The sequence below is a fragment of the Hydractinia symbiolongicarpus genome, chromosome 11 (genome assembly GCF_029227915.1).
Source record: "Hydractinia symbiolongicarpus strain clone_291-10 chromosome 11, HSymV2.1, whole genome shotgun sequence".
Lineage (NCBI taxonomy): Eukaryota > Metazoa > Cnidaria > Hydrozoa > Anthoathecata > Hydractiniidae > Hydractinia > Hydractinia symbiolongicarpus.
The window spans coordinates 25,174,993-25,202,027 of NC_079885.1; the positions used below are offsets into that span (position 1 = coordinate 25,174,993).

Consider the following 27,035-nt stretch of genomic DNA (forward strand, 5'->3'; position numbering starts at 1 on the left):
AAAATGGTATGCAGGCAAACAATCAATAAAACATAATACGTCCGTTGAATAAGATGTTGGTAATCTTGACCGTGTTGGAAATGGCAAGTCGGGTAGAGGATTTGCCTAAAAATATATTTAAAGATATGTGTAGTACTGACCGATATTGTTAGAAAGTTATAAATATACTAAAACGCTTTTAGATATTAAATTTGCAAATTAGTTCTTTTAGCAAAAAATATTTACAAATGTTTTAAAATTTTCAAGTCATTAAAAAAAAGCAGATGATGTTTTGCATTTTTTAAACTAAAATTACGCAGATGTACCTTCAAATAGCGTATTTCCTGGTGCAGCTCATTACCACCAGCATCCTCTGCCTTTATAATACCAGAATCATAGGGTAACTGAATTTCTTAAGTTTCGTTTTTATTCTCTGAAACAAGATTATATTACCTCACTATTAGTTTTATATGTCCAATTAATCTGATATTCTACACTGGTCACATCAAGTTCTAAAAAATAGAATATAAGATGATTGTTTGATGTTGGTAAAACTTATCCTGGACTATGAGAAATTATTCGGTAAAGCAAATGGACGCGATAGATTTAAAAAAACTTTGATTAATGTTCATTACATGCTCTGCTTATAACGTCTTATTGTTGTTAAACAATAAGAACATTCCGCCAAACTTTTTTTATATAAATGAAACTCTTTGATTGCTATAGTATATTGCATTATTTTAAGTGTGTTACAATGCAACAACTACTAGGAAAAGATAACAGGAAAAGAAACCATCGATATCGGCGTCACATTATTTAGATAATAAATCCTTTTTTGTCACTAATATTAAGCAAAATATAAGTGTCAAGGTGAATGGTGCATTGTTTTTTGTCCTGATATGACGAATGTATTTAGCACAACATTTTATTTCCTGGCAAAACAAGTTTGAAATAATAAATGATAAGCGCGTTTCAAAAAAGCATTTAACATTTTACACACAGTGTTAAAGTTGCATAAAGGAGATGGTGGAAAAAAGAGTTATTTTTTACCTTTTTCTTTCTTTTTTACGAGTAGGTAAGTTTATATTTTTCATTCAGACCGAACATCACTTGTTCCTTTGTACAGATTTTTATATACAATATCAGGTTTATTTTATAGTAATGTCGTAAGCATGTCAGTATTAAATTTGTTATATTACATTCATTAGCACGATACATGATTCAATATGCCTTATATTTTTTAGTTCTGATATTTCTCTAGGCAGACATAAAAATTAAAAAATATAGGTTTACATATACGAAAGCTTTGTTTTTAAAATTTTTGTTTTGCTATCATTCAAAATTGTTATCTTATATCTCACATCTAAAATATGACATATTTGATATACGTCTGTCTCACCTTTTAGCCAATCAGGTTGGAGATGTTCGTGCTAATGATAGCAGTATAGGCATATGTAACACGCACAAAATTATATCACAGGTTTAAACTACGCTACTCTAATACAGGTTGTTGTTGGTAATTAATTTAAAAAAACAACACGAACACAGTTAAAATATAGCAATCTGGATCTAATTGAGTCAATACGTCCCTAAATGACTATAATCCCGCACAAAATGTTTTAGAAAATAGCCGTTTTGAATTCTGTAAATCGCAGTTTATACAGATATAATATTTCTAATTGTTTGTGGTTATGATTTCCAAAATTCTTAGTATCAAATGTTTTAAATGTAGTCATTATTATCCACCCTCACAAATTAAAAATGAAGTTGGTTTCTCAAGTATTTTCGTTGTAGGTGATGCATTGAAGTGCTATCAGAATGCAAATGGCAGCAAAATACTAGCACCTTGTGACGCGACAACCAACTATGATAGATGTGTCGCAGGAAAGTTCAGTGTAACCGTCTCAGTTGGTGAACGTGATGTACCGTTTTCAAGGGAAATTTTTACGTGTACTATGAGTGCATTTTGTAATCGATTTTGCGAATTAACCGTAAAAAATATACAGAAAAATGTACCTAAAATAAACTTTAAGAATTGCCAGGTAGAGCTTTATTTACAACTTGACGTGTAATCTTCGTTGTACAATAGAGATGTGTATAGAGATATCCGCTTTAAATTTACATCATTTAATTACCTTCTCAATGTTTTTATTCTAGAGTTATTGTTGTACCGGCGATGGATGCAACAAAGTTTTACAGCAGAAAGAAAGTCATGGTTACATCATTGCCGGTGATTTTTTAATTGTCGTATTTACCCTCATAGTTTCTTTTCTCTGGATATAAAAAGAACTCCTTAACGTTTTAAGCACTATATAATTTAATCTATTTTTTATGGTTTTCTTTAATTTTTAGTTTATTTATGGTACACTTATATTGTATTATATAGCCACTGTTCTACAATTTTTATTCACGTTGCATTTTTTTTACAACGTAAATAGATAACGTAATTCAATATTTATTACTAGCAACAAAAGTTTATGTGGAGTATTATTAATTTTTTTATTAAATGAATTGTAGAAACTACATCCTGAACCAGCTATTTCACAGATATTGTCATTTTCCTTGTGCATAAAATAAAGAAAGGAGGCACAAATAAAATCCTTTCCCTTTTTCTACAATATGTTTTTTTACATATGTTGAAATATGAGTTTATATATTTATCTATTAGATACTTTCCAGAGCTTTCGATATTGGTCATTACTCAAAACCTAAAATGGTGAAATAGTTAACAAGCGTGTTTTGCTATCGTGTATAAAAAAACTTTGAAAGTCGAAAATTGATAAGGCTAAAAAAGCAAAATTGGTTCGAGGGCATTTTTCAAACCTTAAAATAATATTTTTACAAAAGGCGGTTTTTTAGTTGTTTCACGAAATCACCAAACAGCATTACTTTGTGAGCACTCCGCAGCTATGTTGTGCAAAATATTTACTTTGGCTAGGGTGTAGGCCGAATAACCAACGTCAAAAATGCCGAAGCTACGTCCCGAAAATGTCTGAAAAAATATAAATTGTGTCAGAATAGCGCATGGTGTAAGTGTTTGATCTAGCCGAATAGCCTATGTCCGGAGCTTTTTTCATTGCTTTTGGTTACGGGGTTTGATATTTCGCCTTACTTTGAAATTAATTCTCTGTTTGCATCTTTTTATCGCCGTCCTGTTTTGTGGCGGGGTCTTGTGCCTCTTGAGCCGTTGTAAATTTATAAAAAGCCAAATTGTCCTGGAAACGAGGTTGCGCCGCGTTGTGTTAAGAAGAGTAGGGTACGAGGTTGATGAAAAAGCTATATGTTTAAAAATGATGTTTTCATAAGAAATGATTTACTCATTTTATGCTTTTTTTGTGTATTTATCAAACTATAACATATTTATATAATCACATTTAGTCTAATTAAATTGATAAATAAGCCGTTCTTTTCTTTCAAAATAAAAAAAGCCTAGTTCTTTTAAAAAAATAAAAAAGTGTGCGAAGCGTACACTGAGAATGATTAATAGCAGTAGTTGGTCTCTGGCCGTTACATTGCGAATTTAGCTAAGGCAAGCTGTAATAGCGGTCGTTGAAGCTCACTCTTGGGTAATTATGTATTTTTATTTTCAAATATCTGGAGAAATATTAAGAAGCAGGCGAGAGAAAAAAATTTGTCTTTCATCGTTTTATAATATGAACTTATTCACATTTATTTGTTTTTGCATGGAAGGATCCCTTTAAACAATCAAAACACTAAACAAACAAGTTTTCACTGCAAAAAAAATATTTTGTAATTTATGTTGAAATAGCAATGAGTAACAGTTACTTTTATAATTTACGCGCCAGATTTTAAAATTCTTTTTACAGGATTGAATTTAAAAACAATGCAGCAACCTGTCAATCACCAACGAATGGTTTCAACAGAAATAGAATATGAATTAATTTAAACAATCTTGGTGAAATATACGAACCACCACTTGCGCCGTAATAATTTCTATGTTCCTGATACGTGACACATCACAAGATCAATTTATAATTTCCAGGCAAAGTGTTTTAGGATAGCTGATATGTGTTATCTAAACCGGAAGTTCACATTTGAATTAAATTTATGGCGAGCATGACGATTTTTTACACGACAAGTAAAATGCAAATTCAATTTACCGTGATTTTTTGGCCGCTAAATATTTTTTACCGACGGAAATGTTTAGTGATTTTCTGACAATAATAATTTTATAAGGCTTGTATAAGTATGTTGGCTCAAGTTCAATTTGCACAATATATTTCTATTCATACCTACACGAAAATTATAATTACTGACTTTAATACCGAGCGTTGTCAGACTAAATAATTGAGATGTTACTTTCTACTCACTTTTCACTTTTCTTTTGTCTGCTCTAAATTTTGCACAACTTGTCGACCGCAGTGGGGGTGCAGTGTTGCTGCAGTGAACGCAAATTTGTATCTTAAAGTAGTTCAGTATCTAGAAGTCAGCAAGGTTTTCCACGTTTATATTTTTACCACAAAATCGTATAGCCAATTTAACTTAATTTCAGGGTCGTCTAATATTCTATGTCAATAATAGCTAATATTAACATAAACAACAAGAAATTTTTATTTCAAGATAAAAAAATAAACAGAAAGTGAATGACAACTCTCAGAGGAATTCGTGTCCTCACTTTAAAACCACTAATATCAACTACCGCAACAAGAGGTAAAATAAAAGAAGGGAACTTAGAAGTGCAGTGAAAGAAATATAGAGCAGACGTTAATTAAGTCAAGTCCAAAATGTTGCATTTCATGACTTGTTTATGGGAAGAAGTGCATAGGTCAGAAAAGTTACAACTTAATTCACTCATGACTAGTCGCAGCTACCATCTTTGGATCAAAGATAGACAACGATCATTAAATATAGGCTTACCGTTAGCCCGTGGGAAATCAATAGAAGACTCCTGCCGCAGCAAAGTCAATGAAAATTTATCGCATTTTGTTATATGTAGCTTGAAGATTTCGTACGTGATATGACATAACCCGCTTTTGGCCTCCCTTTCAATTTTTTTAACTATCTTAATGGTTTGTCTCGAGTATAACTCTTTCTTTTAGTCATTTTCTTCACTAACTACAGTGACTGTTTTGTCCAGTAATAAAGACAATACACTTTCTTTACACAAAATCTGTTTATTACATATTTAGTTGACAAATTGATCAGCATGAGTTGGTTTTCAGTATGCTGATACTGATAAGTTACCACAGTGGCGAACAAGAGAGTGTCTAAGAAAGGAAACGTAGCGTCCTTTTCGTATTCAATTGTAAATTGAATACGAGATTATTAGAGGTGGTCATCCAATAATACGAGTATTATTGGATGACCACCCATTCGTTTGCTTATCTGAAACATAGCTAAAAAATAATGCTAATTTATTGGAATACGTCCGTATACCTGGTTACTCAATGGAATATGTGAATAGAAACCAAATTCGAGGAGGGGATGTTAGAATTTATGTGAACAGTTTGATCAAATATCGCATTCGAAAGGATATTATTGGTATGTACGAAAATGTGGAGCATATATGGATCGAGGTAGATGGCCGAAACAAGCATAGTAAACTACTTCTTGGGGTCATATACCGCTCGTAAAGAATCATCTCCTTTTCTGACTGGTTAAGTCAATTTGAAGATTTAATAACTTATATCCAAACAACATGGGATGGCTTGCTTCTTATAACAGGGGGCATAAACAGAAATCTTCTCAAACAAGATTGTTGCCAAGTAAGACAGTACAACAATATTTTATCTGCATTCAGCCTTAAACAGATAGCATCAAAGCCAACCAGGACGAGGAGCGCAACATTGATCGTTCATATGATAATTAACAATAATACCAAAATCGCACATACTGATGTATTACCATGCAAAACTATTAGTGACCATGATGGACCTTACGCTATCATCAACATTAAATACGATAAGTTTAAACCCCGATTTAAAATGCTAAGAGATGAAAGGCAGTTTGATAGGGAATCTTTTGTGTCGGATTTCTCGAACCTACCGATATCAGTTATATACGCTATAGATGATCCAAAAGAAAAAGTGAAGATACTTCACAAGTTCATGCAAGATTGCATTGATAGACATGCTCCGTTAAGAAGAACAAAAATAACAAGACCACCATCTCCATGGATTCATACTTTAAACATAAAAAGTGACCAAACGAAGCGAAATAAGCTTCGAAAACTTGCTCATGAAACTAACGATCAAATGATATGGAACGAATTTCAACAACTTAAAAACTCAGTTAAGAAAAAGATCAAGAAAGCTAAAGTTTCCTTTTATAGAAAGGCACTTAGTTCTAAAAACTCAAAAGAAGTGTGGAACACTATCAATCGAATTTTACATCCTCCTTCGAGCCCCCTTCATTTTGACGCTGACAGTGTAAACACTTTCTTTGCCGGAACAGCTGAGCGAGTTACTGGATCAATTCCAAAATCTGAAATTGATTTAAAGGAAGTACTCCAAACATTACCACCATCGACTTCCAAAATGTTTCAACTCAGACGTGTTAAGTATGAGGAGGTACTTAAAGAACTTAAAGGACTACGTAACGATATATCAACTGGGTTTGATGATATACCAGTGAAATATGTTAAAATAGCAAATGAAATTTCTTCTGTTCTAACACATATTATAAATACGTGCATTGAGAAAAAATGCTTCCCGTGTTAATGGAAAGTGGCAAGAGTTGCACCTATTCCAAAAGTGAATGCTCCTACATCAATAAAAGAACTACGACCGATCTCCATCCTTCCTATTTTATCCAAAGTATTTGAAGGTCTTATCCTTACACAAATGATAATTATCGATGAGAAATCTTTATATTCCGAAGCGGTGGCCGGTTACCAAAAAGGACACTCCTCGACTACTTTGTTGATGAAACTTAGAACGGATATCAAAGGAGCAATAAGTAAAAATGAAATCAGTCTTGTAGCATTAGCTTACTTTTCGAAAGGCTTTGATACTGTTTAATATGAAACTAAAATGAAGAAACTCAACCAAATCGGTTTTTCCAAAGAATTTGTTGAACTAATTTTGAGTTACTTCTGTGGCAGAAAGCAAATTGTGTGAATTAATGATAAAACCTCTGAATTATGTAAGGTCACATCTGGTGTGCCGCAAGGGTCAATATTAGGCCCTGTTATTTTCAATTTATACCTCACTGACCTGGAAATGAATTTGACAATGAGTACGTTACAGTATGCTGACGACACCACTTTGTTTACGAAAACAAAATTAAATAATTTTGGGAAGGCAAAGGAACAAACAAAGATATAAGTCAACTTCAAAGATGGTCTACAAATAACAATCTTTTTCTGAACAAGGAAAAAACAAAGTTAATGGTGTTTTCAACATCTCAAATGTCAAAACGACACAATCTCAACGACCTCGATGTACTGATATCAAACTAGAATACTTCCAGATTGAAAGAGTTCCAACATGGTCTGTATTGAGTGTATTGGGTGTTAAATTAGATGATCACCTAAGTTGGAATGATCATGTACAGAGTGTAGTATCGTGTTGTCAAGGAATCTTATCTATATTACGTCAACTAAAACGCATGGCACCATTTAAGTTACGAAAACAATTAGCTGGAATGCTAGTCTTGTCAAAATTAGACTTTAACGACACTGTTTATATTCCATTAACAGCTATCTAAATTCGAAAGCTCTACAAAATGATGATATGTGCAGCGAGCTTTGTATGGAATAAGTACTGCCATACTGAACATATAACACGTTTAGGTTGGTTACCTATTAAACAAAGACGAGAATGGCATTTGATGATCACAGTTCGATTAAAGACATCACTTCGTAAAAACACTTTCAAAGATGTAACAACTACGTCTTTCAATCGACTTCCTAAAGAAATTCGCTCGATTAAAAAGCTGATAACATTTAAAAGAGAGACAAAATTATTTTTACTGAAAGAAATTTAAGTAAATATCCGTGGATCATTATATTGTTATGTGTCAATTGACTTTTCCTTACTCAAAATCGCGCACTTTCTCTTCTGTATTTTTGTTGTTGTTTTTGTTTTCTCGTCCGTCATTTTTATTTTTTTTAATATTTATATTAAAATTTCTTTTAGTGTAAACATAATGTATATATATATATACACACATTTTTAAAATTTTATTAATCTCCTTGTTTAAATATTTCTGGATGAAGAGCTATGTATATTTATATATGGATATGCTGGAATATAGTCTTTTAATAATACTAACATGTTCATCTATTATTATTTTTACCTTTTTTAATTTAAGTGCAAGTGTATGGTCGAAAAAACAAACATGTAGATCCAATAATTTGTTGAAATTTTGATCATCAAGGTATACTCGTACATTTTAAGTATGCTGAGAAAAGATGAGTTCATTAAAAGCTACAAAAAGGTAAATTTTTCAGAAAGAGTAAGTTTTCTTATAACAAATTTTTAATATCACTGAATGTGCCTCTACAAGTCCAAATCACTGTCAACAGAAATGTATAAATACACCTTGAACCTATAGTTGTTATAGTTATTTTTAATAGTAAACAAATGATCTTGCAAGGGTAAGAATAAGGTTTTGAACACAATATTTTATGCAAGATGGGCTCATATGGGCTCATGGGCTCATATACATAGATTTGATTGCACCAACCAAATTATTGAAGATGTTATTTCGGTTTGTCTGTTCAGTATTCATGTTACTGTGGAAAATTTATCATTTCTTGAACATGATAGTTTAGTAGGCGATGTTTCGGGAGATCCTTTTCCCATCATCAGGCAAAGTAAAATGGTGTTGAGCTTGTATTTATATAATTGCAGAGGATCGAAATTCATAAAAATTAACTAATCAGAAACGAGCTTATAATTACGGTTAATTACGGTAATTGACATTTTCGGACCTAGATGTAGGTAACTACTTCTTCTGTAGGGCTGTTTATGTGATTGCTACGTGCTACACTGTTGATGGTTTGTTTAATCTTCCTGGCCGTTGTTCTGGATTCTCTGTCAATGATTTTCTCTTCATCCCAATTGAACTAATGACTTCTGCTCCAGCTGTGGTCCGCAATTTCGTTTTTCTTCACATCTCCGTTTCTCACTGCGTGCATATGTTCTTGTACTCGTTGCTAAAACTTTCTTTTTGTTTCGCCTATGTACACTGCATTACAATCTTTTCACGGGATTTCGTAAACAACATTGCATTGTTCTTCCAGGTTTATTTTTTATTGAACACTTCCTTGTTAATTATATTGCAGAAAAACATTATTAAAGAATCACCGGGTTCAGAAAACAATCCTTGCTTCCAATGAGCGTTTTAAATTAATGCTTATAAATTTTTTCAAATGTTCATACACAGCTGTAAATTAGCAGTTTCTAGAAGTCACAATAATATTTTCTAACGTCTGATAATATACTTCTCGAACTACTGTTTAGGTCGAACGTCGAATGTTAATTTTAGATTGTGTAAAATACTAACATGCTTGTAGGCTGTACTCGGGTGTAAATACAAAAAAATAATAAATCTTTTGTTTTTTTGTAGTGCAGCTTTTTTTTTCTCGCTAGTAGTGTATTTTTTCTCCTCGTTTTATTAATAGGTTTCATTTTGGTGTTTCAATTTCGTGTGTCCGAATACTTCCTTGTTGAACCGTTTTTTCTTTCTATCAAGATATTTTATAAGGTGGGCTTGAACAGGAGGATTCGCAATATTTCAATGCTGACGCAATTCTGATAGCTAACTTTTTTTTTAACTTTTCATTATCTTCATACAATTGATTAGTTACCAAGACAACATTCTCCTTGCATGAGTAATTACATCACATCTTGCTAATTGGTTATTAGGACATGTGTTCAGCAAAGTAATTGTCTAGCAAATTGTTCTTTTATACACTGCTATCATTTCACAATGTATTGTACCCACCGATAGCTCAGTTGGTAGAGCGGAGGACTGTAGTAGAAACAATAGCAGATATCCTTAGGTCGCTGGTTCAAATCCGGCTCGGTGGAGACAAAACTTTTATCTATTAACACCTGTTTCAACTAAATCTTTATTTTAACTATTGTTTAGGTTTTGATGAATGGTTGTCAGTTGCCAAGTGTCATAAAAAGTGCAAAAGCTTTCCATCGATCATAAATAATTTCTTACCTGACTCCATCCATATCAACAAACTACGGAATAGAATTAACCACCAAAAAAATTGCCTGTAAAAATAAATTATAGAATAAGTTCCGTTCACGTTATCACTCAAAATTCTTCCAATTAACCTCGCTTTTAACATCTACTTTCTTCTCTCCCATCTTCAAGTGCGAAAATGTTTTTCAATTTTCAAAATAGCGACAAAAGAAAAAAGTGTCTGGGTGTAGCGAGACTCAACGAAAATCCCAGTTTCCATCGGTGTTCATTTAAAAGAAAATTACGATAAAACATTTAAAAAAAACTTTTTCCTTGCAGAATGAAAATTTACAGCAATAAAGTCTACACTAAAGTATATTCTTACAAAAAAAATGTTTGAAGAAATACTTTCCGGCTCAAGACACAAAAAAACCTAAATGTTTAATCGTGGTTTCCAATAAGTGACGGGCTGTTGTGTAACTGTTTCGATGTTGCACAACAAGTTTTTCCGAGACTGACAGATTTCAATTTTTTTCTGTGTTGCAGCTTGTTGCAGAACTGTTGCTAAGCATTATTTTTGTTCAATATTTATTTTGAAAATTTTGGTTTTGTAAAATAAACCTTGTACTGAACAACAATAACAAAGCAAAAATAAAAATGGCCGCTTCTACTCCGTTTTTAAAAGAAAGATTCATGCAAGAAGTCCAACAATACAAGATTTTATATGACAAATCTGACTCTGAATTTAAAAACCAGGATATAAAAACGAATGTCTGGGAGAAAATTGGTTCGATATTTAACATGAACGCTATGGAGGCGGAGAGCAAATACAAAACTATACGATCTGCCTATGGAAGATTTTTAAGAAAGAGAAAATCCACGCCTTCGGGATCTTCAAGGAATTCTATAAGTCACGAATATGACTATCTCGAATGGTTGAACACTTATATAGAGCACAGAGAAACTTCGACAAACTTTCCCACTGCAACACCTTCATTTTTTTTCCAAGTTTCAACTCCTTCATCGTGTGATGCAACAGAGAACAGTATTACTACAACAACAACAATGTGATGAAGTCGAATATATTAATTTGATCGAAGATTCCATTCTCGATCAATTTTTACATGAGAATTCGAACACTCGACAACAAAAAGAAACTTATGCTTTAATAAAATTGGCGAAAAAACGCAAAGCAGCAGCGACGAGTGTTTAAAGAATTAAATGATGACAGCAAAGTAGATTCTTCTCTTTTAAACACTATGTCTCAAATTAATGAAGTTATACAGAAGGTTACAACATGCGAAAAAGACGGCGATATCATGTCTTTTTGTAAATCTATGAAGCCCTTATGAGGCGACTTAGCCTTGAGAATCAAGCAGTTGCTGTTAAACTTGGAATTTCCGAATATTTCAGGAAATTGAACATTTTATTTTTTTTCAATTACAGTATACTAATTAATAAATATTAATATTTATTGAAACACATCTATAAGTTATTGAAAATGTTCATTCAAATTGTTCAGAAAATAATTAAAAAAATTCTTTTATTGACAGGGTTGTGTCCACATGACGTAACATAATCTTTCTGCTAGATAATTCTCCTTCAGTGTTGGTAAAATATTCAGCAAAAGAAAGACGAATCAAATTAGCATTATTTGTTAAGCGATTACTTCTAGATTTCTGTAAAGGTTGAAAAGGCTGTAAAGGTATCATTTCACCTAAATACGATTCACAATCAACAAAACCAGAAGGAGTATATTTTGGGCCATCTGTCGAACGTATAGCTTTAATTATTCCTTCAATTTTTGTGGGTTTAGCTTTTATTGGTCGTCAAAATATTCTCCATTTTGCTGCAAGAATCCCAAATGTATTTCCAATTGTTGTTCTTGCTCTTGATAGACGATAGTTATATATTCTTTCTTCAAATGATAGATTTTTACCAGGAAATGGTTTCATGAGCCAGGGTTTCAAAGCGAAAATGCCATCTCCAATTACCACTTGTGGAAGTTTCGATTTTAAAGATGTTTTATGTTCAGGAAGATTTAATAAATTATTTTGAAAAGCGTTGTATATTTCAATTTCATTTAATATAGACGCATCGTTATCTCTGCCATAACTTCCTATATCGACCATCGCGAAACAGTTCTTGGCATCGCATATTTCCATAAGAACCATACTAAAAAATTTGTAGGTATAATATGCTAAACCAGAGCTAGCTGGAGCTTTTATGCATACTTGGTTACCATCAATTGCCCCTACACACTTAGGATAGTCCCATTCCATAGTTCCATCTCAAATTCGAAAGCAATGGGTCCTCATTCTTCCATAGTGTCTGGCGACTTTAAGTATATCGGCATCAAGCTATCCCATATAGCTCGAGTAGTTTCACTTATGATATTACATACCGTCGCTCTGCCAATACGAAAGTAAAATGACTGCGTTTGTTGGGATTCGCCTGTGGGCAAATAACGAGGTGTTACTATTACTCGCTCAGTAGGTGTTATCGGTTCTCTACTTGGCCAAAATTGTTTCCGTATTTTTGATCCAATCATCGATGAAAGATGTTCAAATCTTTCAGGTGACATCCGAAGGTAACTATAAAAATATTCTCTATCGTGCAGTTGTAGCTCCAGTAACAGACTGTTAAACGCACCTTTCTTAAATCGATTTTTAAAAATATCTCTAACCCAAAATCTATGACTTCTCTTCTGTTGTTTTTGTTTTCGTCTTCTCGCGAGTATACTGATCAACAGTTTGAGCTGACAAAGAAGGATAAATCGCGCGTTCGCATGTGCCATTTTTACGATGTTTTGGTTTTTGTTTGCTTTTGAAAACATACTGTTGCGCAACGACTTGTTACAGCTGTGTTACGCAACAACTGTTGTGCAACAACCGCGGAACATTAGCGACTTATTGGAAACACGCTTTAAAGGAAAATTAAGCTCTGAAAGTTAAAACGGCTGAAATCTAAACAACACAACTGCTTTTCTTTCGCGTTCTCTGTAGTAAGCTTGCTAGCGTTTTCTGGATTATCGTCCAATCACTTTTTTACTCCGAATAATAAACTTCGCTTTCCTTTTTCAGTTGATAAACAACTTGTTTCTGTGAGATACTGCGCTCACATAATAAACCGGGACTAAAATCAAATTATTCTATCTATAGCGACCCCGTTAGGCTTTTAAAAGAAACAACAAATAAACCCCCGTGTTACAATTTTTTTAACTTAGTAAACTTTACCGTAATACCACGCTTTGGGGACACAATGCATGAGCCATAAGAAAGTGACCCATGATTTTAGTACCGTGAACTCACATAGTAACTCACACAAGCTGATTATAATATAGGATTATAACTTATAAAAGTAACTTTTATGAAAGAAACCATTTCTACATAGTGCCTCATTACCGACTTCGTAATCGGCAAGACAGTGACCACGCGTATTATGATCGACTTTTAAATCTGGATACCCGCAAATTTTAGGTTCTTCTGAGATTAGTAGTACGCCGGTGGATCATGTTTTGATAACTTAATAAATTGATCAACATTATTTTTGGTTATCTCCCTAAAGAGATTTGTGTACCTAAAGTATTTTGAGACTTCCGAGGGCTCCTTTAAAATTTACTCTATTGACATGTAATCTGATCTTATTAAAGGAACGATGGTTGCTTTGACAAATTCTTCAAGATTTCTTACCGAAACCTTTCATTATTTAAGAGTAGGAAAGACGAAATGCCACTCAAGAACAATTGCTTGATTGACAACAACCTAAACACAAATCTGCATCGAAGCCATTTCCTCACTCCAGACAGTGACTTTCTTTTCAGGTAAAACTATTCTTCCATAATTTTTATGATTTTAGTAACACAGGAGAACGCTGCAATTCTAGAGTGATCGCATTTGGGCGCTTAACCGCTTTAACAAATTGAATATATTCTCACTCTATCGGACAGAGAGCTCTTACAATTCAACTCTCTCCCTATTCGAGCCCGAACAAAACTATAATATCAGGACGTTGCTGAATTTTGATGACTACTAAGACTTTACTCAGATTCTCAGCTTTAAGAATCCGTTCTCAATCAAAACTTATACAATCTTAATATCTGCAACACAGTAAGTATTCAGAAATTACGAAAAAATTACAAAAATGTACTTCAACTTCAATTTTTTGCAAGAACTTTAAACCATGGCGTTGACTAAGTTACCAACCTTAACACTACTAAGTTGCTGGAAAATGAAACATTTTGTAACTAGAACTGTTAAAAACGGTAAGATGTTTTAAAATTTCGCTTACTGTTTTCTGTTCCTGGTCCTAAAATAAAAAATGTGCTGTACCTAGCTAGCTGCAGACAAGTAACTAGCTAGGTGCTGGGAGGGAAACATTTTTTAAAGAAATAAAAAGATTAGAAAAAGGAGTAATTGTTGGATTATCAAATATCATCAAAAAATCATCTTATCTATCAAGCTGTTTATACGTTGATCTTACCATTGCTGGATCACCAACATTGGGAAGATCCACGGATTTGGGTTTGTAATAACAATTTTGCAAAAACTAATTAAAATGGTAAGATTAATTAAAAAGCATGTCGGTAAGTATTGTGAAATCGACTAATATTTTCACTCAATTTTTTGCCTGTAAGGTATTTGCCTTTCACATTTTGACAGTTGACTAGATAGCTAGTTCCCTGAGGAAGTTATATACCATATCTTAGAAGAAGAAACAGGTTACCATTAAAATTTGTTGCTCCCAACCATAAATTTGAGTTTATAATTTCAGTAGAGGTTCTTTACATGTACCCAGTTTTTTTTAAAAAGACTTTAACAGCCAAGCTGGACATTAAGCAAATATGTAATAAATGCTTTATACACGCGTATAAGGTTACAGACGTTAAAAAAGTTATTTGACGTCACATTTGCGAAACAATTCAAGGTCGACGAAATGGTATTAAAAGTACAGGGGTTAGTAGTCAAACTAAAAAAGATGTTTGTGACTAGAATGCTATGTAAGTTCTAAAGTTTTTCTGTGTCAGTAGTGTTTTCGAAGACAACCAACCTATCGCTAATACCGATAAGGAAACCATTCGTGGGCTCTTAAATTGCCAAGCGATATGCTGCCGTCTGGTTAAGATGTTTACATCTGTCGTAAATAAACCGTTCACGATTTTTAGCAATATGTATAACAAAACAATACACCGATCGTCACCGTACTGGATCCGTGTATTGACTGAGAATGTTACCAAGCTCACAAACATTTTTTAAAGATTCTAAAAAACTAATTTGAGTGAGAAACCATCCAGCGATGAGCTTTTTTTTACACATATATGCTAAGAAAATATTGGATTCTGTTGTATTTATTCAACTTTCGTCCTGCAGACTTTAAAAGAAACGAGACTCCGACGGTCAGCTTTACGTGACACAGGGTATAGAAGAAAACAATATTCAGGGTGGCTAAATCAAAAGTGAGTATCATTCCTTCTGCCGTCGTATAAAAGGGACAATTCCGGCCTTGTTATTGAAAAACATCCAATAAGCAAAAAAGAAGAAGATTATTTGAAAACGACAAAACAAATAAATATTTTAAAAAAATAAATATTTTAAAAACACATTTATTCAGTAAAAGTTCTACAAAACTTTTCGTAACAACTGATACTTCTGAAGCTAAGTTCCATTATTGCAAACGTTGTTACGCAATTAACCTTCAAAAAGTGCAATATGGTTTGAGATAAACGTAACAGAAAGTGAAAAAAGAAACGTTTTAATCAAATCATTGATCTATCCAGGTTTGTAAGAAGTCAACTACTTTTTCGTTGTGATCTGATTGGTTGATATCGATCCGCTAGTTATCTCTTCAACTTTAAAAACGTAGCCTAGCCTAGCTTTAAGTAAACAGCAGGACCACATGTCAAACCTACTTAGTTCGAACAAACGCGGTAAAAAACATTGCAAAACATCACGAACACTACATCTACTTAATAATTTTAAACCCATGTTTGATGGTGCACACATAAATTACAACTTTTCTAACATGAATATTCATCATCATAAAGCAAAGCAGCATAGAATTTGTGTGATAGACTTTTCTTCTGTCTATATAAAGACTGTAGTTAAAAAAACGTTAAAAAAATTCTGTATATGGTTAATCGGATGTTTTGATCTCTAAAACAATGAAATCTAAATCCAACGTTTTCTTTTTAAAACAAAGTCTGTTTTTACCATTCCTAATTACAAATAAATTTTTAGAAAGCAATCCTGGTTTCTACGGACCCCAACAAAATAAGTATCAGTTAATAAATACAATAATAACTATTTTATCTATCTCTTCCGGGAAATAATACCCCAAGTCAGGACATCGACCTAGCAAGCTCGGTGTATACTTTTGACCTCGGGTATTTTTTTCTCAGCATAGATTGACAAAACTGTTTATAATATGTTATTGCATTATTATTATCAAGTTGGTCTATTTTACAAAAACTTCCAACTCACAAAAGTTTAGATGTTCCGTTCCTCTTAATATAATGAACAAGTAGCGCCCTTTCAAGTTTCCAATTTCACAGCTGTAATCTTTTATCGCCAACGTTGATTGATCTTGATTTAATAAACAAATCTGATTTGAGACGGGATCGTCGCCATTCTCACCAATATGAAAGTCAAGATTTTTCAATCTTATGTAGTACCCCATATCTACTCTGTTGTACAATCTGACAAAATCGAACAGTATTGCCTCTTGAAGATCCAGAAGAAACCAAGGATTGGAAGTGTAAGCCGTCGCAAAGCATGAAAATGGCTCTCCAGGCCAGCTGTAACTTCCATCGACTGCTTGAGAACCAACATGTAAAGCGTCGTAAACAGTTGATGCGGACGTAGATTTACTTCTGGCCACATTTCTAAGCACCACTTGAAAAGTAGTAGTCCTTGTTAGTATGTTAGCCCGAAAATACGATGTATATAGAACTTCAATGTTTTTATTGAGATATAACACTTAAAACACAGGAGGAAAATCTAGAAATATTTTCTAAGATTGCTCCACTTTATGGATAAACGAAGGTGTTTGACAAGACAAAAGAGAGACTTGGAGTATTTTATTAGTGCAAAAAATACAAAAGTATTGTAAGTTTTGATTTATTGAGTGGTAAATATCACCTTACCACATTCGTAGCCAAGAGGGTTGCAAGCATCAATACATTTTTCTGTTAGCTGACAGGGTTGCAAAGTTCGGCATACTGCACCTCTCTAAAATAGAAAATAGAAAATTTGACGCTAGCCATTTTAAATAGACTTGTTTGAATAATACGGAGTGTGTGTCTGTCTGTAAGTGGATGTGGTCATCTTCCTTTGATGTAGACAAAATCTTTAGATTCAAATATTGAAAGTTTTAAACGTAATCATTTCATAAAATGGGAATAACTGAGACTGATATTTTTGATTTTATTATTATTGTTGGTGTTGTAATTGTTGGTGTTGTTGGTGTTGTTGTAGCCAGACAGATAACGCTAAACTTTCTATCAAATAGATTTTACACCTTGCAAGCTGTTGCTTTTTGTATTTTGTTTCTTGGGAGTATTTCATGCGATTTGACATTTGAAAGGTTTAGCAAACAGCCTTTTTTGCATTTTCATTTTAATTTATGAGAAATGAGATCAGTATATGTTTCTATATACTGAAATATTTAATGATGTCATCAAAATATAAATGACAGATCTTTCCTGTTGTTTTTCTGCTTGAGTGTATCTTTCCACGGGCCTTATAGACTGGTATAAAATACGCCTATTTTTAGGTTAAAGTTCTACTAAACGATACATACAACATGAACTAATTTATCACTTACATTTGAAAGGTGATTATTGCAGGTTACAATTTGTAGAAATATACTGAGAGTTACTATCAATACTTTTCCTTTCAGATACTAACATAAAGTTACAAGGAAAATAATGCTGACTTACATATCGTCCAACTGTATAGTCTGTTGAACGAAAAGTCCACCCTGGTTTGATTTCAAAAGCACCAACATTTGATGAAAGTAGCTCACAAGTGGAGTTATTTGAATAATTAATAAACAAACATGAGTTGGTGGCCACGCAGCACCTTAGGCAATCATTCTCAGAAATGTCGACTATGGTTTGATCAACCTTGCCAGGGAAGTATGTGTCCATCTTCTTCACAGAGAAATTTCCATGGTATCGACAGGACAGCCTTGTGATGTAAGTAGCGGCAGATTGGATTAAAAGGAGAAGAAGGGAAATACCAATCCTTAAATAAAAATATAACATTTATAAGTAACACTATAGTCAGAAAAATAAAGTTCTTGAAGAAAAGATTTGAAAAAATAAAATACTTTATGAATTGAATTTTCATTCTTACTTGATCCAACTCATATTCTCAAAAATTTCATTGAAATGTTTAATCTCTCTACTCTTGGATTGAGATTGTTATAAGTTATTTATTACTTACTATAGCGTATTCATAAATTCACTGTTTTATATGTATTTTTCATCTTCACGCGATTGAATCTATCTAATTAGATTAAACTGAGTATATATTTATCTAAATATTAAACATATAAACGTTTTTGAATAATGCAAGAATATATACGACCCACAAGCTTACGTTAGAAATATCCAGCTGAAGTGACATGCCCACAGAGTTGGCTTATTGATATTCATAGTTTTGATCCTAAAGTAAGCTGCTTCGTAGCATCATTGTTTTCAAATAATTTCAAGTTAAATATTAAAAAGCAGGTAAGAGCAGACAGTGTATCCCGTGTTTCTATTTAAAATAAAGATCCAGCGAACTTACTTTTTGCCCGAGGAGTACGCCATTGAAAATCAATCGTGCTAAGCGGTTTTATAGACAATTTACTGCGTTAAAAGTTGTACTTTTTTTTGTTCGTGTACTACACCTCGCCTGTGGCTTGTGTCTATAGGTCTAAACTTTAACCAATGTTTAAATAACGCTGTTTTTCCCTGTGGGTGATTCTTTTTCTCTGAATTCTTTACGAATAAGAATCTATAGCTACCTAATCTCAGCATGTTGCAGACTCCCTATTGAATTTATATCAGTAAAATTAACTTAACATTATTTTTAAGTATTTTGTTTGGCAATGCTATCTTCTTATCTACGATAAATTACTTCTTACAGAACATACTGACATATATTTCAATAGTCCACCCGTCCCATATAATCAGGTTCTTAGACTCGTGTAACAGACTGAAGTACTTTTTTTTACTTTGAGAATTATTCATGAGTTTTGCTTTGGTATTTCTTTTCATACTTTTAGCTAGTGAAGCTTTTATATATGTCGGATTTTCTCAACTTAAGTCTATTTTTGATTTTTGATTCAGTGGTGCATATACATTATTAATGCAATTAAAGGACATCACAACTACATAACTTATTTGTTTCAATTTGAATAAATTAAAATTGCACAATAATGCATCCCACACTTTCGGCTACTAATAATTGTTTAACTTAGCATTACAGTTTTTATGTCAGTGGAGAAAAAAAGCGAAATATGAGTAGATGGTGGAATCTCTTTCCTCTAAGCATAGGTTCATAAAAGATGTCGTGTCTGCTTCCTGCACAATAAGCTTTTGATTATCCCCAAGGATCTTTAACTTTAAGATTACCGAGCATAATATAAATATTATCCCCGGACGTCTAAGCAGAGACGATACAAAGTTAAAACTGTAATGTAAAGGCAAAAAAATATTAGAGCAGGGTTCTAAGGTTCCAATTTTCCTTTTCTTTTGTAGCGAGGAAGAGGATAGTGCTATACAATTTTTAGCATAGAAATACTTTGTTTTTGATTTTACAATTATCTAAACCGAAATTCGTTTTTGAATTGCAAAATTTAACTTAAAATCCATAAAATTTCATTCATTGATGTTCATGCTTTAACACTGACAAAGTGTTCAAAATGCAAACATTAGAATGGTTTTCTTCCGATTGTTCTTCGATTAAAAGGTAAACAAACGTTCAAATTTTGGTTGATTTATCAAGCAACCGACATTTTTGGTTCTTCTAGTTTTCCTGTACACATTATTTACAGAATTTATTTATCTACAGAATGATATCTAACTGCAATATGTGAACACGGTCTATATTTAAAGCGTAACCAAAACTAGGCTGAACATGTGAACAAAATAAAAACCAGTTCAGCCAAATTTTCCGTTGGGCAGTGTTTCTATATCCAATGTCTTGCTAACTTATACCAACAGTGAGCTAACCCGATCGTTTTTTTAATTTTACATGGGCTGTACATCTGGAAAGCAAAACTTTGTTAGCTTGGCGGCTGCAAAGTATTTAAATGTGATTATGTTTAGCCGTTTCCAGGAGTAAACAAAAATCGACTTCTTTCATTAGCATTATGTTCCAGATTTCATACCAGTGTTTGAAAAGTTTAGTTGACTAACCCCACAAAAGCTGCACAAAATCCTAAAGTATGGTGCGTAATTAGTATATCGTGTAAATACTTAGATATGTAGTGGCCTCTACTAAAAAGTGCATGAAAACATTATTCTTATTCTCATCAATGGTTAGATAAATTCGATGTTCATTTTAAGACATATAATTCAAAGCAATTTTGTGGGTAACAAAAACTAGCCAAACAGTTTTTTCAAGCGACAATTCTTTCTGTATTACTTTATGAAAAGGAATACAATTTTAATTGATATTTACCCTTAGACCTTAGGGAAGGAATTTGTAGGCAACAATTTTTTTTTTTTTTTTTAAATTTTCCCGATAATATTTTTACACTGAACTCAATTTTGGAAACCTGTTGTTTCAACATTGGTAGGATTGAATACAGCCGGCTTATTTAATTCTCTTAAATTATCTTACCTGGCCGTGTATTTTATTATCTCATTGTTATGTAGGCATGACTGTTGGCCGATAAATGGAATTTCGGTAGGATCTAGCTAAACAACAACAAAAAATAGCTGTGATGAAGAATATTTATTTGTGCTTTTACATTGATGTCTCATCATATTTTTAGAGCGATACAGTAGCCTTTTTCCACATAGGACAAAAATCGTTATAAACAAAATATAAATAGGATGAAATATAAGAGTGTTATTCTGGTGAACCAATGTTTAGATTAGTACATAATCGTATAAGATTCAATTCTGCCAAAACTGTTGCCTCATGACAGATGCTTGTGAAATGTCAGGTTTTGTCACGCATTTACGTACCTTCTGGAAAATTTAACTGCTTTCCAAAACATAGTAACGTCAGACCTTAGTAAGTGTAGCTACTCAAACCATTCGAAATTTTACACGCTGTAAACCTTGTATCTCTTTGTAACATATTTATGAATTGTGTCCTTCTTTAACACGCTGATTTCAAAATCTACAAAATACATTATTTCTTGCGTCAGCAAAAATCTATTTTCCTGATAAGTGTTGCCTTTAATAGAAAGTAAGGTAAAAGCATTTGAATCACAACAGTTCCCACATTGTACTTTTGTTTTAACTATAGAATTTTTGGTATGATTTGATTTTGCTTGAACAGTTTTTAGTCTTCTAATGAAGTTTTTCCAATGGTGATGATTTTTCTATAACACAATTAAAACAGGAGTTGCAATCAGTTAGTGTACAATGCCAACTAGCAACAAAAGTTCAAATTAGTTCAGTTCAGTTCTACTTTGTTTGTTAATGATTTTTCTCTAACAAACTACCGTAATTTCTCAATTAATTGCCCCGGACGTATATAAAAAATTATAATTTTCAGGGTGGGCATAATTAAAAAAATGTGAACGACAGTAAATCGAGAGGGGTGCTTATAGAAAAACCTATTTTTCTGTTATTTTCAGAAAAGTGTCATGATTATAAAATATAAAAACAGCAGATATATATGTTTTACTCCAAGGTAATGGGTATAAATAACATATCCTTGAGCGTAAATGTTTATAGTTAAATTTTCTATATCTAAAGGAATAAAAATATCGGACTGCTTAAACCAAAACATAGAGAAGAACATTCCGACATGAAATATCATACTGTAGATGATTATAAGACGAAAACTGTTTTAGGGTTTAAAAGTTCTAAAATATTCAAATAATTGTTTTCATTTGCTCTAGTGGTATAGTCATATAACAGCCCCTGGTCCTTATTTTAGGGCGGACGCTTAATTGAGCAACGGTAAAGTACAACCTTGTATAAATTTTACTTAAAAGGTATTTACAGTAGAAAAGAAGATTGTTATTATAGCTTTCCACATTATTAATAAAAGTAATTTAGAAATTTGGTAAAACCAACTAAAAACTTACAAGTTTACTTGAACAGACAACTGCTGCATCTTCTTTAAATTGCGCCTCAAATTTTATATTTCCATTCTTGTCACTATCAATTCTAATTTGAAACAGCGTCTTTTCTTCAAGCATAGGCAACTCAACGGAACCTCTCATTGGTCTTTGTGTTCTACCATGAAATTTAACATACATCCCACGATGCACTTTACCAGTTTGAAATTCCTCATACAGCGAATAGTGTTGTTTCAGGTATTCTGTTATTGGGATATCGACACCGTCAGTAGAGAATATGTACTCCACCTTACAAAAAAATTTAAAGTCGCAAAAAGGATACTAGAGTTACTATTTTTAATATAGAAATTATTTGCAGAGTTAAGTTACAATCAAGGAACTTTAGTGGAGGAAGGTCTTGTTTCGCCATTTCTCCAAATAGCCAAACAGCATCTCTTGCCAGTACTCTGCAGTCTGTAGATTACAAAGGTTTTATTTTGGCAGGAGTCCTGGTGAAGTAAGCTAGCTGCACTTTTCACATTGTCTGAATCCCTTAAAAAATAGAGGATTAGGGCTTGCTGCGTGAGGAAGAAAATTAGTACCCCTTATTTTGTAACTTAAAAAGCTTGGCAAGTAAACGGTGACAAGTTTGGAGTGAAAGTTGAAATTCCGCCTTCCTTTACACTAATTTATAGGCCGGGTTTTAGATCTCGAAGGGAGCGTAACGTTACTCGCTGGAAAGCAACGATGTTTTATAGCGGAATAAAAAAACAAAAGTTTGCGTTGTTCGGTCCGCGTTATTCGGTTTTAAAAAAATGGAATATAAGTCTTGGATTAAAGAGAATGAAAATCCAGGTTTCCAGCTACAACTTTTGTCATTTAAACACGCCTTTTTATTAACAGTTTCTCTACAGATGCTGTAGCTACTTCAGTGAGACATAATAAATACATTCTTCAAAGCGATGCATCAATCAAACATCCTACCTGGTCAATAGCAAGCTCAATGTACCATCCTTTATTGACAAAAGGAAGCATTTCTATGGAAATCGGAAGCACTGAACGCAGTATTTGATCAAGTGTCAGCTTCATTGTCAACTTTATAATCCAAAAGCTTAAGTCCGCACCAATTATCAACTCAGTTTTTACATTTCCAATATTTTCTTCCTCCAATTTTATCCTTTAAACGCTGATAATCTGCTTCCTTTGTGCCAAACAATACTCCAGATTGGATTGCTGATATTCAATGTTTTAACAACTTTAAGTTTGTATGTTAAAATTGATTCAATCTCTCGCGGAAATGGTTTTAATCGGTGAGAAAGCTCAATAACCAACATATTTATTGATTGATTAGATGTTGAATGCATACTTGTAAATTCATTGCCTGTTGGCCATAACTTATAACGAAACAACTTGCCACAAAGATTATACACCCCTTTACCTGTTACAAACACACCATTGATATTCTTTTCAATGTACACATCAACATTCCGCAAGCTTAAGTATTTATCAATAATATAATCCTTAATGTTCCCGATTCGTGTTTTCAAAAACTGTATAAACCCTATATTTGTGGAACAGTTTCTGTAGCAGTAACCATTTGTGACTCTAGTCTCTGGTTGCTCAATGATAAGATTTCGTAGGTTTTTTATGCTTGTTTCATTTATATCCTTGACATAGTGCGATAACATGGTTTTCACATGAACACATTTAGTCTTTTAACAGTTGAAACCACCAGCTATGAAGGTATCCTTTAATGCAACTGTGCGAGCTGATACTGGAATTAAATTGCGAAGTATGTTCACCTTCTCAAATTGAGATCCTTTAAAAAAGCAACCATAAATAAATTACATTTTTTTTGAATACATACCTTGTGTTATATAAGTTTGAATTGATTTTCATCCTTTTATTATCATGTATTTTAAAGTGTATCGAAAGATAGATTAGCAAACATTTGTTTTATTGCACTCAAAAAATGTAACTTTTCCTTCTGTTCAAAAGCTTGACTTCAAATACCCATGATATTAATACGTGCATATGAATTTTAAAACTTATGCCACCTCTTCTCATAACACGGTGAAATAGAGTCACTGCCGGAGTTAATATTTTTTTAAAAACCCCAATAGTGAACATGAAACTTACCTAACTTGTAGTGTCCTAATTGACATGACTGCTCTTTTGTAACTTGATCACCTAAAACACAATGCTACAGTTTGACTTTACGAATGACATACATGGTCTGCTTCAAGCGTTGGATCCTTTAGAAATTGATTGCTTACTTGGAATGTTCAAAGTTTGACAATGTACAAACGGCAAGGTCATGCAACTAACGTCTAAAAGTCTTTCTGATAATTCGGGAATATCTTTCACTGCAGAATAGCAAACTGAGGTCTTTGCTCTTTCACAATCTGATCTGCACGTCTGCTGGACACTGTATGCTTTTCCACCCTTTCGGCGGCAGACGGGAAAAAACGACGACAAAGAACCTGCTTGATGAAACTGACGCACGACAGGTAAGGATGTTCGTCAAGTTTTACTATTAATGTTTTTAGATACATTTCCATTTCGTTTTGACTGTATTGTTTGTCAACATAAATAAGAATAGTTTTGTTCTTTTCGTCGTAATCAAGTTGATCGCATATCCTTCCTTTGTATTTCTCACATTGTTTCACATCCAAATGACTAAAAGCTGATATAAATAATACAAAATTAAAACTTAAGTCGGAGTTCAGTAGAAAACTGATGTTGCGTAATGAAATTTAAAAAAGTCATACCGATGACGTACATTCCATATAAAAGGAAAATCTTCATCCAACAATCATTAACCATTTTTTGACGCCTAAATAAAATTTTGCAGGTTTGTTATAAAAACACTCTAATACAGTGGTTTTTTTTGCGGAATACGTGCTTTTTAGAAGAACATCAAAATTTAACCAAGCTTGTCATTGTTCATATTCTTTATTGTTCCAAACGTAGACCTATCGGTAAATCATCAATTAATTAATTTTAAATCCCAGATTTTCTAATAAAGGTAATCCTTATCAATAAATAATCGTTTAGCCTGGGCTTATGTCGCGTATAAGAAAGAACATATACAACACATGTCAACATTAGGTCCGATGAAAAGTATTTAGCAGTTTAAATTTAACGTCAATTTAAACTGACCTTAACTGTGTTGTATTCATGACTGCTGATTCGAATTATTTAAGGCCAATGTTTGTTTGGAAAGTGGCGGACGTTCAAGCATTCTTACGATAATCTTTTATGATAATCTGTTTGCTTTTGCAAAAAAACGCGAAGTTGCACCAAGTGACCTCTCGTGAATATTATTATCATATCCTACTTTCTCACATGGTAACTAAGATTTCTGTGGTTTCCATTTCGAAATTTTTAGGTATTTTAAGAATTAATAACTGTTTTACGAGCGTAAATCTTCGCACTAATACGCAGAAAGTGAAGTGATCTTTTAATAATCTCTTCTCTTACGTGTAAATAATAGATTACGCTAAAAAAATGAATATTTGTGTATTTAATCACTGCACTTACATTCATTGAAAAAGAAATTTTCGCTATGTGCTTGAACGAGCAAATTACAAGTACAATGTAAACCTCTTTATAAGAACAACTTTTTAAGAACATGGAGGATGACAAGAACTGGATATAGGAATAATGACAAGGAATTTTAATGACATGCTATTTTTTTCTAGAAAAGAATAAATAAAGTGAGAAAATAAGTGTTTTAACGCATATACTTTTCTACATAATTATTTGTCGTGATTTTGCAAAGTACTTTAAAAATAGTCAAATATCTATGGGAGCAAAACGTTGACAATTTAAGGCAGCACATGTCAAATAATGAAAAAATTAACAATTTAAGGACACCCTAGGCCGAACACAAATTTCCAGCTTCTCCTGAATAAAAAAGTATTTATAGCGAAAGCCTTACCTGACTATTCGTTGCCACCGAACTTTTGCTATTAAGTTGAAAGTTTATGGCAAAAATTTACTTATATAGACAGCATGAGGAAAAACGTGGGCAGTCAAAAAATAATAAAAATAATGATAATCTAGCATCAAGACAAATTAATTTACAAACCCTGATTGCAATCAAGTTTTAATTTTATTGCTATGGCAATTTAAAAAAATTCTTAGCATGTAATGGGAAAAGCCACGATGGGAATTTTTAATACAAAAAGAATCTGGGGCCTTTACACAAAGTATTATATTTTGTATTTTACCTAAGAACGACTTTGGAATATTACTATATCGTCCATCGCAAAAAAACCCGGTATTTTTATTCCTAATCAAAACAAGTTGATTTTTTCTAATTGATATTCTAAATTCCGGGATGTTTTTTAGATGGAATAAAACTTGTTACAGTTGTACTATGCCTTCATAGAAACAAAATAACGATGAGTTTCGTAAAGCCTATCGATTTTACCTGCGTCAGCTGCCTCATTCCACCGTACTCTGCTTCTCGACCCTTTCCCTCCTTTTTTAAATTTTGACTGGCTTTTGGCAACCTGTGTCTGAAGAAATTCTAATTGTTAGCCGGTGAAAAATCCAAAGGAATCAGGCAGTTGCAAACTACTGTTGCTAAGACGATTTGCAGACATTGTTGTTGCTAAGCTTCTTGTTTTAGCAGGACATTGCTAAGTCCTTAATATACATAAGCTGATAATTATATAGTATAAAGCCTCCCACTTAAAAATGTATGATTAATA

General features: G+C 32.8%; 3 protein-coding genes and 1 non-coding gene across 6 annotated transcripts; 2 read left to right on the forward strand and 2 right to left on the reverse strand.

Moving 5' to 3' along the window:
- Positions 1–855: 855 nt before the first annotated feature.
- Positions 856–2,628, forward strand: LOC130614555 (uncharacterized). 2 transcript variants are annotated; one of them, XM_057435979.1, is made up of 3 exons: positions 856–1,054; positions 1,774–2,021; positions 2,137–2,628. In XM_057435979.1, exons 1-3 carry the CDS (start codon positions 1,003–1,005, stop codon positions 2,260–2,262), a joined length of 426 nt encoding a protein of 141 aa, XP_057291962.1. In that variant the 5' UTR covers positions 856–1,002; the 3' UTR covers positions 2,263–2,628. The 2 variants fall into 2 exon arrangements, with proteins under 2 accessions (XP_057291962.1, XP_057291961.1); XM_057435978.1 differs by lacking the exon at positions 856–1,054 and having other exon boundaries at positions 1,061–2,021.
- Positions 2,629–9,887: 7,259 nt separating this feature from the next.
- On the forward strand, positions 9,888–9,977 carry Trnay-gua (transfer RNA tyrosine (anticodon GUA)). The gene is given in 2 exon segments: positions 9,888–9,924; positions 9,942–9,977. It is a non-coding gene; the product is annotated as a tRNA-Tyr (tRNA).
- A 1,935-nt stretch (positions 9,978–11,912) lies between these two features.
- Positions 11,913–12,365, reverse strand: LOC130613595 (uncharacterized). Its single transcript, XM_057434917.1, has one exon. The coding sequence runs from the start codon at positions 12,363–12,365 to the stop codon at positions 11,913–11,915; it is 453 nt and encodes a 150-aa protein (XP_057290900.1).
- Positions 12,366–15,669: 3,304 nt separating this feature from the next.
- On the reverse strand, positions 15,670–18,539 carry LOC130614674 (uncharacterized). Of its 2 annotated transcripts, none has more exons than XM_057436111.1 (4): positions 18,438–18,539; positions 18,020–18,326; positions 17,225–17,309; positions 15,670–16,973 (listed from the first exon to the last, which is right to left on the reverse strand). In XM_057436111.1, exons 1-4 carry the CDS (start codon positions 18,449–18,451, stop codon positions 16,537–16,539), a joined length of 843 nt encoding a protein of 280 aa, XP_057292094.1. In that variant the 5' UTR covers positions 18,452–18,539; the 3' UTR covers positions 15,670–16,536. The 2 variants fall into 2 exon arrangements, with proteins under 2 accessions (XP_057292094.1, XP_057292093.1); XM_057436110.1 differs by having other exon boundaries at positions 18,412–18,491.
- Between the last annotated feature and the right edge of the window lie 8,496 nt (positions 18,540–27,035).

Coding starts and splice junctions, on each gene's coding strand:
- LOC130614555 (XM_057435978.1), top strand. CDS start 1,671: ATGATTTCCAAAATTCTTAGTATCAAATGTTTTAAATGTAGTCATTAT. Junction 2,022..2,136: donor TAAACTTTAAGAATTGCCAG/GTAGAGCTTTAT, acceptor TTTTTATTCTAG/AGTTATTGTTGTACCGGCGA.
- LOC130613595 (XM_057434917.1), bottom strand. CDS start 12,365: ATGGAATGGGACTATCCTAAGTGTGTAGGGGCAATTGATGGTAACCAA.
- LOC130614674 (XM_057436110.1), bottom strand. CDS start 18,431: ATGAAAATTCAATTCATAAA. Junction 18,327..18,411: donor ATGAAAATTCAATTCATAAA/GTATTTTATTTT, acceptor TTTTTATTTAAG/GATTGGTATTTCCCTTCTTC. Junction 16,974..17,224: donor CCCTCTTGGCTACGAATGTG/GTAAGGTGATAT, acceptor CTACTTTTCAAG/TGGTGCTTAGAAATGTGGCC.